At 50.1% G+C, this 15,851-nt stretch overlaps 2 protein-coding genes across 2 annotated transcripts in view; one reads left to right on the top strand and one right to left on the bottom strand.

Moving 5' to 3' along the window:
• The first annotated feature begins 1,578 nt into the window (after positions 1-1,578).
• On the top strand, positions 1,579-6,333 carry FBXL22 (F-box and leucine rich repeat protein 22). The gene is made up of 2 exons (XM_005894525.2): positions 1,579-2,322; positions 5,455-6,333. Exons 1-2 carry the CDS (start codon positions 1,814-1,816, stop codon positions 5,798-5,800), a joined length of 855 nt encoding a protein of 284 aa, XP_005894587.2. The 5' UTR covers positions 1,579-1,813; the 3' UTR covers positions 5,801-6,333.
• A 5,456-nt stretch (positions 6,334-11,789) lies between these two features.
• The window catches only part of HERC1 (HECT and RLD domain containing E3 ubiquitin protein ligase family member 1), a 212,340-nt gene continuing 208,278 nt past the window's right edge, over positions 11,790-15,851 (bottom strand). Inside the window, 2 exon segments of the mRNA XM_070378058.1 lie at positions 11,790-12,427; positions 15,290-15,595. Of these exon segments, the coding sequence (XP_070234159.1) occupies positions 12,242-12,427; positions 15,290-15,595 (492 nt within the window). The 3' untranslated portion in view covers positions 11,790-12,241.

Consider the following 15,851-nt stretch of genomic DNA (forward strand, 5'->3'; position numbering starts at 1 on the left):
GTCAGAGGCTGTGGAGGAGCCGAGCTCCACGGGGCGGAAAGGGAGGGGCTTGGAGGAACAGCTGCCAGAACACCCGGCTGTGAGCCACAGCCCTCCCTGTAGGCAGGCATGCCTGTGGACCCACCCTATATTCTGTGGTGCCTCCTACCACCCCACGTGAGGAGCAGTGATGTGGTCCGGCTCTGCCCATATTTGCTGCTCAAGCAGAGCTGTTGAAGTGCAGCTTGGGAGACACAAGTGTGGCTGGCATGCTTACACTACTCTGCCTTTAAGAAGGTAAAAGAACCAACTACTTCCAGGGATCAGCCCTCTAAAAAGTACTGGTTTGGAAAGGATTCAGGAGGGAAATCCTAAAGGCTTTCCAGTAAACACACCTGTGGTGCAGCAGTACCTTTTATATAAGTTTAACTAGAGCCCAAAGAGGGACTCTGGCTGTCAGCTGTCATTTGAACAATTAAAATGATTAGTGTGAAGTATGAGCAGTTCCTAGGAACCCTTTCCTTGAGAAATACATCTTGCTTTTGGCTGTTTTCTTGATGTATGTTGTTTTTAAGAAAAGTCATGCTTTCCACTTGACCTTGGCAGTGGTGGGGTAACCTGGGCACAGGGGACCACTGAGACTGGCTCCTCAAAGCAAGGGAGTGCGCCACAATGGCTACATTCACCCCTAGGCTGCATTCTGCTTTTACAGGCAAAGCTGCACCAGGTCTGACCAAGCCTCAGTTCCGGAAGAGGGTCCTGGCACGTGTGCTTCATCTGCACAAGGGGAAACAGTATTCCCATTCCTTCCAATTCTAATTATGTGAGAAAGGAACCAACAGTAACCACTGAGGTGGCCTCCTCTAGCAGAGGAAAAATGGTTCTCATCTCACTACTGCAGCCCCCAAACCAAGCAAGACATAGGAGTTCACAGGAGGGGAAATAGTAGGGTCTGGTGAAGGACTGGGAGCAAGCGGTACTAGAAAATGGATCCAGAGATTAAGAAATCTCAGTTTTGTGTTAGGAAGGGAGAACTCATGAATAAAACCTCCAGGCAACTTACCTAGCAGCTTAACTGCCGGGAACTAAACTACACACATTCACAAGGAGGATGTGTGGCTGGCTTACAGGGCAAGAGTAAAATACTTCAACTTATAATTGCTTTAAGCAGTTTTGTATTAAGAGTTACTTCATCCATCCTGGCACTTGGGGAAATATAGATTTAGATACAGCAGGACACGTAACTGGAAAAATGTAAAGCCAAGTAAACAAGTTTAAAATGTGACACACACACACACACAGAAGAACCCTGGAGAGCGAGAAGCTACTCAACACGAATCTTTTATGGAAAAGCTCAGGGTAAAAACAGAGCCAACTGGGAAATCCCTCTGCTTGGAGGGAAGCAGCAGGATTTGAAGGTAGTTCAGCCTAGGCTGGAAACCATCACTATGGAACAAAATAACAGAAAAGGGGCATCGACCATGGCTTCTGCTTACACCTCCGAGCATAAAACCATCACCTTTAGTTCTTTATAGACAGCAGGCTTCTTCACATTGAAAGTAGAGCCGAAGACTCATATTGATGTCCCAGGAAATAAAGCCAGATACTATTTACAATGAGAGTCCCTCCCAGTGAGTAGAGGCTGCAAGCCCGGACAAAGGTGGTCCAGCCAACACCTCGAATGAAAATGCCAAAAGAGCTCTCTGCCTAACACCATTGTCAGCTAAAAGGAAAGAAATCCCCTTTAAGGAGGCTATTGAACTTCAATATACTACTTTTCTGCCAGGGTTTTCAATTCCTCTGAACATAAGCCGAGCCACAGACTGCCCCACGTATGTCTGGGTCTGGGCTTCCCTCCTCCTCAGAGCGCCAGCACCAGTTGTCGGCCAAAAATAAACACCATTCTTCAACCATATATGTCCACCAGCCCGGAGCTGGGGAGGAGCAGCTGGAGGTAGGTCAGGTCCCTGAGCTCCAGCCACACTCAGTGGTGTGGCCACTGCGTACCATGCACATCACCCAGCTCAATCGGGAGTGCCTGCTGCACCTCTTCTCCTTCCTGGACAAGGACAGCAGGAAGAACCTTGCCAGGACCTGCCCCCAGCTCCAGGACGTGTTTGAGGACCCTGCACTCTGGCCCCTGCTGCACTTTCGTTCCCTCACAGAACTCAAGAAGGACAACTTCCTCCTGAGCCCGGCGCTCAGGAGCCTTTCCATCTGCTGGCACTCCAGCCGCGTGCAGGTGTGCAGCATCGAGGACTGGCTGAAGAGCGCCCTCCAGAGGAACATCTGCAGCCGGCACGAGAGCCTAGTCAATGATTTCCTCCTCCAGGTGTGCGACAGGTAGGCCGCCTCCTGAGCAGCGCTGGCATCCAGAGCTCTGGGAGGCTCCTGGGGGTCTGGGAAGAGTGAATTACGAGACCAAGATGGTTCTGCTTCCGGGTGCCTCAGCCTAGGCCCAAGGCAGACCCTCCAGGCCCACCCACTGCGCAGTCTCCACAGGATGGACAGAATTATTGGGGGAAAGGGCGCCAATCCTCCTCTTAGCCTCACAGGTCCTGGAGCTGCTTCAGCAGAGAGGAAGAACTAGGCTTCAGCCTCTCCCTGTGCTCCTGGCAGCTGTCCTCCCTGGCAGCCATTAAGGGCTGGGTGGGTCCAGCTGGGCCTTCATTTTCAGTGTCAGGCCCCAGGAAAAGGTTTCAAGATTCAGCAATCAGCTCACCCCCTTGACTCTGCTCCTGGCAAGCATACCCCAAGACCTGTGAAGTGCAGCTGAAGGAGGGTTAGGCTGCTCAGCTCTGGGTTAGATGAACCAATCCAGGCTCCAGCAGGGGTGCAGACAATGGTTTCCTTATGAGAAACTTACTCATCTTCACAGTACCTGAAGTTACTGCGAGGATCAGTAAACTGAAGGGAAGAGTGCTTTAGCCCAAGTTCTCAAATGAGCAAACCAAAAAGTCTGACAGGTTGTGTGATTTGTGCCACAGTCTAGGATTATCTGATTTTAGCAAATAAAGATTCAAGAGGCCCAGATAAATTTGAACTTCAGATAGACGGAATAATTTTTGGCATAAGTATGTCCTAAATACATCCTATATTTGTCCTGTCGACCCCACAGTGGCAAGACTCCCTTCAGTGTCACAGCCTCCTGCCCAGAGCAGTCCACGAAAGAATAGCCTTCCTCAGCCAGGCTCTCCCTGAGCCTTTACCAGTCCTGACCTGCCTTTGAGGAAATGATCCCCTCGTTCACTAACAAACTAGGTTCAGTCTGCTTGTTGCCACCCAGGTTTAACAGCTGCTGTATTCTGGCAGCCTAACAAAGAACAGAAGCAAATAGTGTAGTGGCCCCTCCTTTTTTTTTTTTTTTTAAGGCCATAGAAGAAAATAGATGGATTTGGGGTTGGTCCCTAATGAGACCATGCCATTTTGATGGGTTTAACAAGACCCAACAAACAGGGAAGTGAAACATGCAGGGCAAAAAGCCTGCCCTAAATTTCTTCCATTCTTCTTGTAAGAGAAGCAGGTATAACCCCCCAAACTAGCAAGGCGTGGACTGTACGTGTCTGGGTACAGCGCGGGTCATGAGCGTTGTACAAAAGCAAAGGGCTTGGGGCTGAGCCCCCCGGTACTGCGACTGTCTGACCATGTGACGCCCCAGCCCAAATATTTAAATTAATTCAACTTCATTTCTTCCCCTGTGAAATGGGATAAACTGCATTATCTCACAGGATAATTTGGGATCAAATGACACAGTAGCACTGTTACATAGTAGGTACTGATACCTGTGCACCAAACCTAGATCTGGCAATCACCTGGGGACAGCTAAGGATGGCTGGGTAGGGAGTCCATGGTTTCTTTTGATGGTTTCTTCCTGCCTCCGGATTATTCTAAAGGTTCTCAAGAGAAAGGAATCATGTTAACAGCCTTGGGGCTTGAACGCCTACCTATTCCTCACCACCACCATGAAGATAACAGTTTCTCTCCCACTTGACAGATGAAGAGGTGGTGCAGCAAGGTTCAGGTATTTGTCCTGAGTCAGATAGCAAATAAGACACAGGCAAATCACTTGAGCTCCCTGAGCCAGTTTCCTCATTCAAGAGACTGGGGGTGGAAGGCAGATATGAAGACTAAGGAAGATGTGCAAACTTGGAAAGATGGGGTGTTCTTGGTGTGTGGTTGCGGCCATGTCCAGTCTACTTTAGTTCCTTATTTCCTTCCTAAAGCAAAGGGAGCTGAGCTGGCTCGGTCAGGTGCAGCCCAGGGGCATTGAGGGAGGCTGATGGGGAAAGGGAAATCCTCTGTGGCCTGGCTCCAGCTTCCTCTGGCAAGAGGAAGCCAAGGCCTGCACCCGTGAGACAGGTTCTTGACTGGAAGCAGTCTGGTCCTGCCTGCTCCCAGGAAACATGGCTTAGAAGCGCCTACAGAAGGCCTTGCACAGGCTCCAGACACTTCTAATCTCATTTAGTCCTCAGGACAACCCCACTGGAGGGCATTATTCTCTCCCAGCCAACCTCAAACATACATACCAGGTAATGAGTGACAATCAAGGTCACGGCACAGAGAAGCCACCTCCAACTTTGCTCAAGATCTTTTTCCCAAGCAGTTGCTGGTAAGGTTGGTGCAGAGACAACCCCCTACCCCCATGCTTTCTGGACAAGCTACCTGTGTCCCTGACTGTATCCACAACAGGCCTGGGTCTAGCTACCTGTGGATCTTGACTTCTGGCAGGCTGGCATCCCAGTGGAGTTGCAGTAGCTGCCTCAGTAAATTGAGCTGAAACCAGGGCTCTAGAACTCAGAACCAATACTTATAGGGGGCCCCGATGGCCAAGAGTTGTAATGGGCCTGACTCTAAGACACTTCACAGGAAACCCTCTCTGCACTGTCCTGCCAAGATCACCAGGGCCTCAGCTTGAAGCTAGACTTGAGCTGTCACCATGCACCGCTTTCCTCACCCTCCTAGAAACCAGCATCGCCTATGTCCACAGCAGGACGGGGGTTTGTGCTCCTGGGGATAAAAGCCCACTCATAGCCAAGTATGGTGAGGTGGAGTAGCAGAAGAGCAAGGGAAGTGGGTCCCAGTTCAGATCCCGGTTGTGTCACCGTGGGCAACTTCCCAAAGGGAAACTCGCTAGATCCGATGAAAGCAAAGGTCGCTCAACCGGATCCAACTCTTTGAAACCCCATGGACTATATAGTCCATGGAATTCTCCAGGCCAGAATACTGGAGGTAGTCTTTCGCTTCTCCAGAGCATCTTCCCAACCCAGGGATCGAACCCAGATCTCCCGCATTGCAGGCGGATTCTTTACCAGCTAAGCCACAAGAGCTAGGCCCGGTACTCCTCTATAAGATGCGGTCTCCCAAAGTTGGCACTGGGGCCAACCAGCCAGGGAGCTAGGGGGCGTGACCGGGGGCGGCCGCACGCTAGCAGGCTAACCGCATCCTCCTCGGCCCGGGCCCGCGTTCTCTCCGCAGGTGCCCCAACCTGGCATCCGTCACGCTGTCTGGCTGCGGCCACGTCACCGACGACTGCCTGGCGCGTCTGCTGCGCTGCTGCCCGCGCCTGCGCGCGCTGCACCTGGAGAACTGCGCGCGCGTCACCAACCGCACGCTGACGGCCGTGGCGGCCCACGGGCGCGCGCTGCAGACGCTGCACGTGGACTTCTGCCGCAACGTGAGCGCGGCCGGCCTGAGGCGGCTGAGCGCCGCGTGCCCGCGCCTGACGCTACGCGCCGAGCACAGCGCGGCCATGATCCCGGACCAGCTCCCGCGCGGCCCGCACGCGCCCGGCGCCGCCCTTCGCAAGTTGCTTTTGCGCTAGGCCCGCCGGGCCGCGGGGCAGGACACCGGCCCCAGGTCTCCGAAGGAGCCACTTGTGTTGAACGCCAGCTCCTACACAGCCGCCACATCTTCAGCCAAGACGGATACAAGCGCCCACCCCATATTACGATTTTATACATTGGCTGAGTGCGAGATTTGATGGCCGGATGCTTGGAAAACGCTCGATTGTTTCTCGCTAAACACCAGCACACTTTTGTTTACCCTGCGACCCGGGTTCTCCACTTGGGCTCTATCCCATGCTTCGCGGCTGAGGCTGCAGCTGCGGGGAGGGGAAGGGGACGGGGGTGTCCTTAATCACCCCCGTGGGGAAGTGTGGCCAACCCGAGCTCCCCAGGCGTGTGTGAGGGACAACCCTCTCCCCAACCCCTCCTTGCTGCGCCAGAGGAAGGAGGGGTAGAACCCTGGGCCTGAGAGAGCCGAGCCTTTGCTCCTTGCCCACCCCCAACTCCATTTGAGCGATTCTAGAAAATTCTTGTTGATGTGATTCTTTCATAAACTGCAGCTATGCTTGTTTTCTACCGTTCTCCCATCCATCAAAAACGAAGAAAATCATTGGACAACCCCAAAGTAAAGACTTAAAAGCAGCAGCCCTGGTTAAATCTTTGGTTAACGGAACCATTAAAAGCCAATGCAAAGTTAAATTTTTACCTGCTAGATTTGAACGTTGGGCACACGCCTTGAGTTCAATTTCATAGCTTTAGTCACTGCTGTCCCACCTTTAGGCACCAAAGTAGAGGCTTTCAGTCATCAGTCACCTGCAGCCTCCTGGTTCCAGGTACAGCGCGAAAATTTGGGGGAAGAGGGGAAGGCAGGGAGAATGGTGAAGTGGTGGGCGATATTCACCCTGGCTACTCCCACCACCAGCTGAGATCAAGGCCCTTGACCCACCTGAGACCAGGTGTTTCTTCTTTGTGAAAGGGGCTATTGATGGCTACTCACTGTTGTTGGGCTGCACCTGTAGGCCTACAAGGCCTGCACTTGCCCAGCTTTAATTCTGAGAAAGAGCCCAGAGTCAGCAACAGAGACATCAATGGTTTAATGGATGGAGGAAACTTACATGTCTGAAGCAAGGTCCTGGAGAGACACCCCACTGCATGCAGCAGGCAGGACATTGTGGCAGTCTTTGCTTGGGAGAGGGGAGGGGAGATGACCAGTTATAGGGCAATTCATGTCAGGTGGGCTCATTAGTTACCAAGGAAACCAATGGGGGGCATGCCACTCAGGGACCCTTTGATATAAACAATCATCAGCTGGGGCCTGGGGCAAGTATCTAGGAAGATCAGTCCTGTATGTGTAGGGTTTAGGTGAAACAGGTACCTGTCAGGTAGGGGACTTACAGAGAACAAGAGAACAGCTATCTTGAGGGGCCTGACCAAACATATGGGTTCCTTATTCATTGCCCAGATATTAGGGAAACAGCCAAGGAAAAAAAAGACATTGTTCTCATGCATCTTATGTTCTAGTGGGGGAAAAGACAGTGTACAAGCCAGTGTATAAGAAGATAAGTACTGGGGAAGAGGGGAAAGTACAGGGTAAAGATATTTGGGGACTACTGACTAGGGCCAGGAAAGGAAAAGCAACTTAAAAGAGGTTGACAAATGTAAGCCCCCTTGAGAAGGAGGCATCTGAGAAATGAAGTGGAGGGGTGCAGCATCTGGAGGAAAATATTCCAGACAGAGGGAATAGCTGCCAGCACAAAGGCCCCAGACTAGGAGCATGGCTGGTATGTTGTGGCTGAACAGAGTGAGTGAGGTGAGGAGACAAGGTGAGCAGAAGAGATGATCAGAAAAAAAGGGATAAAGGAGGCCTCAGTGGTTATTATGAGGATGAAACAAGAGCTGGAGATCCCCACACTCAGGCTACCCCCAGCAGGCGCCAGGGCCCCAAGATGATGATGGTGAAGGCCCAGAGGTGCTGAAACTTGTAGGCAGAGTCTGTGAGCAGGCAGACAGCATCTCACCTTGCCTAAACCCCTCCAGGGACTGCTGAAGGCCTCAGTTGCTGCCCCTGGGCCCCTGGTTGGACCAGCACTTAGCCCAGAAATAAAATCCCATTTCATCCCCCTGTAGGAAAAGCCAGGCTTGCAAAGCCACCAGCTTCAGTGGAATGGGAGGGCCCACTATTAGCCTATGATACGCAGGCTTCCTCTGGGTGATTTTCTAGTTAACCCACCATTGCTCTGAACAGTGGAGAGAGGCTTTTTAAAGGAAATTAATTTTTCAGCCACTACTGAAAACAATGTTGAAAGCAAGCTCAGGCTTCCAGGGAGTTAAATGTTTGTTTAAAATGAAGCCACTTAAACCCCATGGATTTGCTTTCATCATCTCTGATAAGCCCCAGTTCCCAGAGGTCCCATTTGCCCTGGGTTGGTGGTTTAGTCTGGGGAACAACAGGATCCTGGTTTCTAGCACTCCTCTGACCAAGCACAGGTCTGCCCTCTCCACACCTCAGCGTTCTTACCTGTGTATTGGGATAGCAAGAAAATCTTGCTTTGCAGAGTTCTTTTAAGAATCATGGGACTGTGTTTGTAAAGCAAACAAAGGTTATTGTAAGTTCAGTTGGAATGTCAGTAACGTGCATTCCCTTGAGGCTCCTTTTCCCACAGAAGCTCTTTTATAATGAGGGTTCAGTTCCCTTTGATGCCTAGTAAACCCCCATGTACCAAGACTAGTGATCACAGCACTGAAGCTGTGCTGACAGCTGTGTCCAGCATTGTTTCTAAGGCTCATTAGGCCCCGCCCCCTGCAGGGGAGCTTTGGGTCCCTAAGCCCAGGCCCATCTGAGATGCTTCCAGAAGGCAGGCACTGACTCTCCAGCCTGCCTTCTAACAGTCACTGTTCACAGCAAAGGCAGTGGGCAGAACACAGTGCCCTGCTTAAGTCTTTTCTCAGACTTGCAGATACCAGGGGGCACTGTGTACTTAATTAACTCACCAACTCATTCATCGCACAATCATTTACTGGGTACTGGCCCTGGGCTGGGCTAGGCCCTACTTCAGGGGAGTCAGTCTAGTCAGAAGATGTGCTGCTGGGGTTGGGAGGGCGTTTTGAGTTCTCTCTCAGCTCTGCCATCTGTAACTTCTGACAAGTTATGACTTCTCTGAACCTCCATTTCTCTATTTGTAAAATAGGATAGGTACACTTTCGGTGACACTGAGACAAGATTATGTCTAACTGTGTAGTGCCTGGAAGGGGGAGGGTAGGGAGAGGCAGCCTCACATCCATGGTGGGGTTATGCCTGGCAGAACCCAAAAGGCCCAGGCACTGGGAAGCAGCAACACATGTTGAAAGACATGACCTTTAAGCCAGACCTGGGACTGACTCCAGTTCCCGTAAGGTTGGTATCAGCAGGCACAGCTCAGAAAAGACAGGAAGCCCAATGCATCTCCAGAGAGGGATGAGCTGGGGGAGATGGGAGCCTGACCCAGAGCCACCTGGAAATGGGCCTGGGGGTTATCTATGCCCTCAGAGCCTCCATTAGAACAGATCACAGACTTTGCCTAGGTCCTGAATGCTAACTCTTTTCACTCTGTTTTGGCCAAGGCAGCCAAAGTGAAAGCTAGGGGGAGGGTGCAGAACCTCAGCACCAGAGCAGAACAGTGCCCCCTAGTGGGGGGCTGACCCCAGTCACCACATTGTACTGGCTGACCCTCAGTGCAAACATAGACTGGGGCCACATGCTCTGATCAGGGGCTCCCAACTGCTCCCTAGGAAGCAGAACCTGCTGGGGGGATGCTGCCTTCCAAAGCTTGTCTTAAGGGACACACTGGCCTGTTTCGGCACAGGCTAAGCATTTGCAGGGGACTGACTGTGCTCCCTCAACTCTACTAGCAGTGTGCTGAGAGGAAGCCAGGACTCCCAGCTCTCATCTATTAAGTACCTGTGATCCAGCACTCTCCTTCTCCTGACCTTGAATTCTTAGTCTGTAAAGGGAGAGACCATGTGATGCCTTAGTTCTAGCATTCCTTCAACTCTGGGATTCAATGCCCAAGACTTGGTTTTTGCTAAACCCGAGCTCAGCAGATGTAGGTTTCATCTGGCTGACAGTGCTGGGCAAAGGCCACAAAGCTGGGAGGCCAACACCAAAGATGCATCTTGAAAGGGCCTCTGAGGAAATCTTAAAGGTTGGGGGTAAAAGGCTCTCGAGACCATCTAAGGGTGACAAAAACTGCAAGGATTTGTTAACTGACTAAATCCAGCAAGGAAAGAAAAAGACCTAAACCTCTATGGGGGTTAAAACTGAACCAAGTGGGGGGGGGGGGAAGTTGCACTAGGCTAATTTCAGGTCCTCAGATCAGGGACTCCTGCCTTCTCCTCTCTCCTACAGCTTCCAAAAGTAGAATGAAGCAAAATGATAGGTTTCCAGCAAAGAAATGGTATCTGTTACAAAACCAAGGTGTCTAAGTTTCCTAACACAGTTAGGGCTTCTGAGAAGCCATCCGTTAGGCCTGACAGGTGGGAGCTGGAACCATGAGCATCAGCCTGCTGTGGGTGCCCTTTCCCCATGAGTCCAGAGCAAACTGTGGCAGCACAGCCCAGAGCCTCATGAAGCTCAAGGCCTCATTTTGATTTAAAATAGTCTCTGAGACTACAGACATAGCCTTCAGCTTGCACACCCTCAGCCCAGCTCAGCAAGAGGGAAGAACCACTGGTTACCAGGAACCAGCCCAGAGGGCCTGGAGAGAACCCTGTGGTGCAGTCCAGGACCTCCGCAGCACAGAGGCCTCTCTTCTCTGCAGTTCGTTGTTGACCTAGAGGCCCTGACGGTGCATTCCCACTCACTGAGTGGGTGCTGCAAGCACAAAGACCTTCACTGCTGCTTCTGACTGAGCTCTCAGGTCAAGTATTAAAGACCCAGACCCTGGAAGCTATGGTCTCCTCCTGAGACACAATTCCAACTGAAGTCTCTTTTCCATAAAACTAAAATGTCATCCTTCTAAATATTATTAGGCATATTCACTGGGAAATATCCATGCACCACATTATCTTGGCAAGCAAAACCACATTTTCCTTCCAATTTCTTTTTGCAAACACATGCATTTTACCTACTTTGTGGAAAGCAAGTACTTGAAAAGCTCGCTGTCTGGCACCTCATTTGAGCAGGCTGTCAACCTTGACCTTGTTCATGAAGTACACTGGAAGTATAGTGGGGCATGAACTTCTAATGGATGAAAGAGACAAGCCACCTGAAGGCTGTGCCTGCTCCCTGTTCCCACTCCCAGAGCCTTCACAGCTGCTCTCCAGATGGCCCGTTCTCCCAGAACTACATGCTCATTCTGACATGCCTGAGCAAATGAGCATATAGCCCAGGGCCTTCAAGGGCTGCGTTTAAGCACCAAGGGTGTAATCTTTTCCCCAGTCCCCCAAATAACTCCCTACCATCATTCAAGGACATAAAAGCCACTCCTCAGTTCTCATGTTAATTCACACATTCACATGGTCACTCATTCACGTAAGTGCCCACCTGGCCACCTTCCAGAGTAGATGACATGTACTGTAAACTGCCCTGTTCATTAATTCCATCACTGTTTCCACTGGTTCCTCAAAGGGCAGTATGTGGCGGGGGGGGGGTGGGGGGGGTGGCGGGGGTCGGGGGGGGGTGTGTGTGTCAGAACTGAGTAGAGCTGTATCCTGTACCAGGTATCCTGGGCTGTTTAAGAAAGGCTCCTATGAGTGTGTCACACTTTAAGCCAACTCTGGAGGCAGTGGAAGGGTGGTGCAAAGTACAGGCCAAGTGGCTGACACAAGGGCCTGTGATGAGGGAACCCAGGGAGAGGCTGAGGATGACAGAACCAATGGATAGAAGCTTTCATCTCGGGCTGCTATACCCACATGGGCCTGTGCCCTGTCATTTCCAAGCAAAGTCCGGTGTGAAGGACTGCTTCTGATGGATCAAAAAGCTGTCAGAATGAAACCTGAAAGCTTACTCTCCCTTCATCAAAGCTCCAATAACAAAAGCAGCCCATGCACTAATTCCTGAATCAGCTTTATTTCTCTGCATAAGGAACCCTGCACAGGCAATTCAAATTAAAACAAAATAAATATATGAATATTCATGTAAAACTGTCCTTTCTAATGAACAATTATACACAATGTACAATTCCATGTTCACTGGGCGGGTTTACAAAAATGTACCATTCCCAACTAAAAATGCACCAAAATGGTTCCATGCAAACTTATCAAAAGTGACCAAAAGTATGGAGGGAAAAACCTGACTGAGAGCACTTTGTCTTTTTTTTTGTACAATCACAGAAAAATAAAAACATCTAATCTTTGTTATCTTTAGAGTAACTAAATGTGGCCACTGTTTATAACGTCGGTTTATGTTCCTAAAACATCTATGTAGTTACCATAAAAGTGTATCAACATTAAACTGGAAGTGAACATTATCGAGAAGAAAGGGGTGATGGCACCCTCGGTAGTCAGTAGTCAGTGTCGGAGCCCTCAGCGTTGTCCACGTTTCGCGAGAGCATGTAGTTGTCCATGTCGATTGATCGGCAGTTGTTGATGGCGTAGCGCAGGCGCTCAGCCATGACCAGCTGGCTAGAGTAGGGGGGCAGTCTCAGCTGGAAGAAGCAGGTCTGTGAGGTAGGCAGACTGTCGTAAGGCTGTGGAGAGAGAGACCCAGAGCTGTGACTGCAGCATTAGGGGGTCATGGCAGGGGCGGGTGGGGAGCAGCGCTACTCATAACCACCGTCCCCAAGGCAGGAGAGCATTTCTCCCTGCCTGCAGGTGGACTCCACGAACAGGACTGACTGCATGGCCACCCGGAGAGCAAGCAGAGGCTTGGCCGTGGTAGGGAGAGCGCAGGCTCTGGTGTCCTGTGGCCACCTAGCTTTTGGTGAAGATGCTTCTTCCCTCTCCTCATTCTTCGAAGGCCCTCCCGTGTGACATAAGAATGAGCCCTGCCTGGTAGGGTACTTGGGAGAACATGCTTCACATGGTGCCTGCCACAGAGCAACAGAGTTCACTCCCTTTCACCAGAGGGTGCAAACTTGAAGCTGCTATGGATATGCGCCAACAGAGCCAGTGAAATGGAAGGAACAACTCTGAGGGAGTCACCACACTCCTCCCCTCACTGTCCTCCTAGTGAGCCTTCTGCACCCTTTGCCTGCCATCCCACCACCGCTCTGATGAGGAAGGAGCAGTTAATGAAACCCCAGCCCACCTCTTTAACTGATGGTGATACAGTTATTTAAAACAATAATTATGATGCTTAGTAGCAAGACAGAAAAGTGCTGGGGATAGATTATTAGGTGAATATAAATACAATTTATATAAAGTTCCAAACATGTCATGCAAAAATGTGTATGCTTGAGGAATTACACAAAAGTGAAAATGGATACCACTAGAGGGACAGGGTTCCTGTCTCTCCCTGAAAACACTGTTCTGCCCTGCAAACACAACTGTTTTCCAAACTATCTATAATGACAGAATGATATATACTGTTTTTATAATTTAAAAAAAGTTTCAAAAAAAGAATCTGCCCTCTCTTTCTCACTGAACTCCTGGAAACCAGCCCTCCTTTTTGGAACTCGATCAGGTGAGTGCATTTCTAAGAAGTGGGAGATGGAAGGCCCAGAAGCTCAGCTGTGCCAGAGCCAATGACAAATGCAGAAAAACCACAATCCACAAAGACACTAAAGGGGAGTGTCAACAGGTGGCTCTGATCTGGAAACTGGAAAAATGGTTTAAAAGTCACAAAGGAAAGACCAATAGTGGTCAGTTTCCTGAGGATAAAACTTTCCAGGCAGGGATGTTTAGTGGAGTAACTCCTGGGATGGCAGGGTAGCCCAGAACAGATATAAGGCAAGGCTCTTTTCCAGAACTGAATAGAAGCAAACCATTTCCTCCTCTCTGAAGCAACAAAATAGATTCACAGCTTTTAGTTTCTGGCAAGTCATGTAGAAAATTCATGGGAAAGCTCTTTTCATAGCCTTTCCTGTGTGAGGCCTCTCCAGCAAGCCTAGCATAGGAGTAGAGCCCAGGCAGGCAGCCTCAGGAGGCAGCAGGAGAGGGCCAGCTTTGACTACAGCAACTTTCAAGGGGTAGTTACTGGAAAAATACCAGAAAGGCTGATACTGAAACTTGATGAAACTGATGGGATAGGCCCTTGTAACGAGGTCCTATTTTCCTTGCTGTTTCTGGAATAAACACTATGGGCCCAGCTCAGAGGACTGCCCAGCTTTTGGGGGGTTGAGAAGGAGAAAAGAGGGGACACAGACACCTCTAACTTAATGTTGGGCTTGAGGGATGTACTAAGTGTCCAGGAGATGGACATAAGGAGATCTAAGTCTGCCCTAAGGAATAGTTAGGAGGCATAGGAAAGCATCTTCTTGGAGGAGATGACATTGGTATTGGGCTTAAAGGATAAATAAGTGCTTGACAGGTATACATGGAAAAGGAATAGGAAAAGAACTTTCTAAAGCAGAGGCAAAAGCCTACACAAAGGAATGGACATTTAAAAACAGTGTCCATGGGTGGTCTTGGAAGTTCTCTGGTGGCCTAGTGGTTAGGATCCCGGGCTTTCACTGTCATGGCCCAGATTCAATCCCTGGTTGAAGAACTGACATCTCACAAGCCATGTGGTGTGGCCAATAACTGCCCCCACCCCCCAACAACAACAACAACAAAAACAACTAACCAAAAAAACAGTGTGGTCTATCAGGAGAAAGGCAAGCAGCTGTAATGGCCAGAAATAGTTAAGTGTCAAGAGGTGATCTCAGAAAGCAGGGCAGAGGCCAGACTGTGGAGGTGTTTAAGGCCGCTAAGGTGGTCAGCGTTTGTCCTGGAATCAACACAAGGGGGCCCTGAACAGTGTAAAAGAAGAGTGGCATGGTCAGATGGGTGCCTGAGAAAGAAAGATGACTCTGGCAGCAGCATGCATTTAAGGCTCTAAGCCGTTTTATTCCTGAGCCATCTGTCATAACGGCAGCTGGGCTGGTGCTCTACAGCAGGGGCCTTTCATGAGGCTGCAGAGAAGCCGCACTGCCTGTTCCGTGATGCACACCACACACGTAGCCGCAGAGCATGTTACTGCTGCTCCCCGTGTTGTCATGTTCTTCCTGGAGCACGTGCTCCAGTTAATGGTTAGTATCTTGGTGAAAACAAATAAACAAGACCGTGTCCCAGTGCAGAAGTCACATGATGAAAAGGCACAGGAAATACAATGCAGAGGTAACAATGATGGCCCTTCTGCCAAGCTTGGCTTTCATTCAGGAAGATACTGGAAGATTCAGTGAAGGTTGTTGGTTGTGGTGTGTTTTCTACATCCATGTAGGACTATTTTTTTTAAATTGAAGTTACGAGATGTTTCTAAACAAGTTTTTCCTGCTTGATTAAAAAGAAAAAAAAATCTGGAAATTCCAAGCATTAATCCTGAATTGGCAGGCCTACTTGAAGCCCAACATGCAAGCAACAAGGAAGCAACAAAGGCAGACATTACCAGAAAGAAAAAATATCTTACTTACCCTATCAACCTTCATGATTTGAAATCTCTGAGAAATATCAGCAGTGTTGGCTGGTAGTCGAGATCTTCCAGACACAAACCTCATGAAAAGCACACGCTCCTCGTTGGAGAACTCCTCCAGTGTGTGCCAGAACCACTGCACCAGCTGATGCTGCTCATCCACCTCCCGGTACCGTACCACTTTCTTCAAGACTTCTACGGAGATCTCAGGCATCCCACACACCATCTGCTCCAGCTGCTTTGCTGTGAGGAGGGACAACAGCGGCACAGGGACGATCCAGGACATTCCTTCTCGGACTGCAGCCACCTGCTCCCAGGAGAGGTTGTTCATTCAACATCTGTGTGCAGACTGGGCACCCATGGTGGACCCAATCGGGTCGGGCACCTCATGTTGCTCATCTGCTCCCAGGCCCTCTACTTGTCCCTCAGAACTGGTATGACTGCACACGATCCAACCTTCTTGCCTCTGACCCTTTGTTAGAGTTTCTCCCTGCTTGTGGGATTCATACATTCTTTCTTGTCCCAGGTCAAGTCAATTCAGGGGCCCACCTTCCCAGCCCCAC

Source organism: Bos mutus, chromosome 10 (assembly GCF_027580195.1).
Source record: "Bos mutus isolate GX-2022 chromosome 10, NWIPB_WYAK_1.1, whole genome shotgun sequence".
In the NCBI taxonomy this organism is placed as follows: Eukaryota; Metazoa; Chordata; class Mammalia; order Artiodactyla; family Bovidae; genus Bos; species Bos mutus.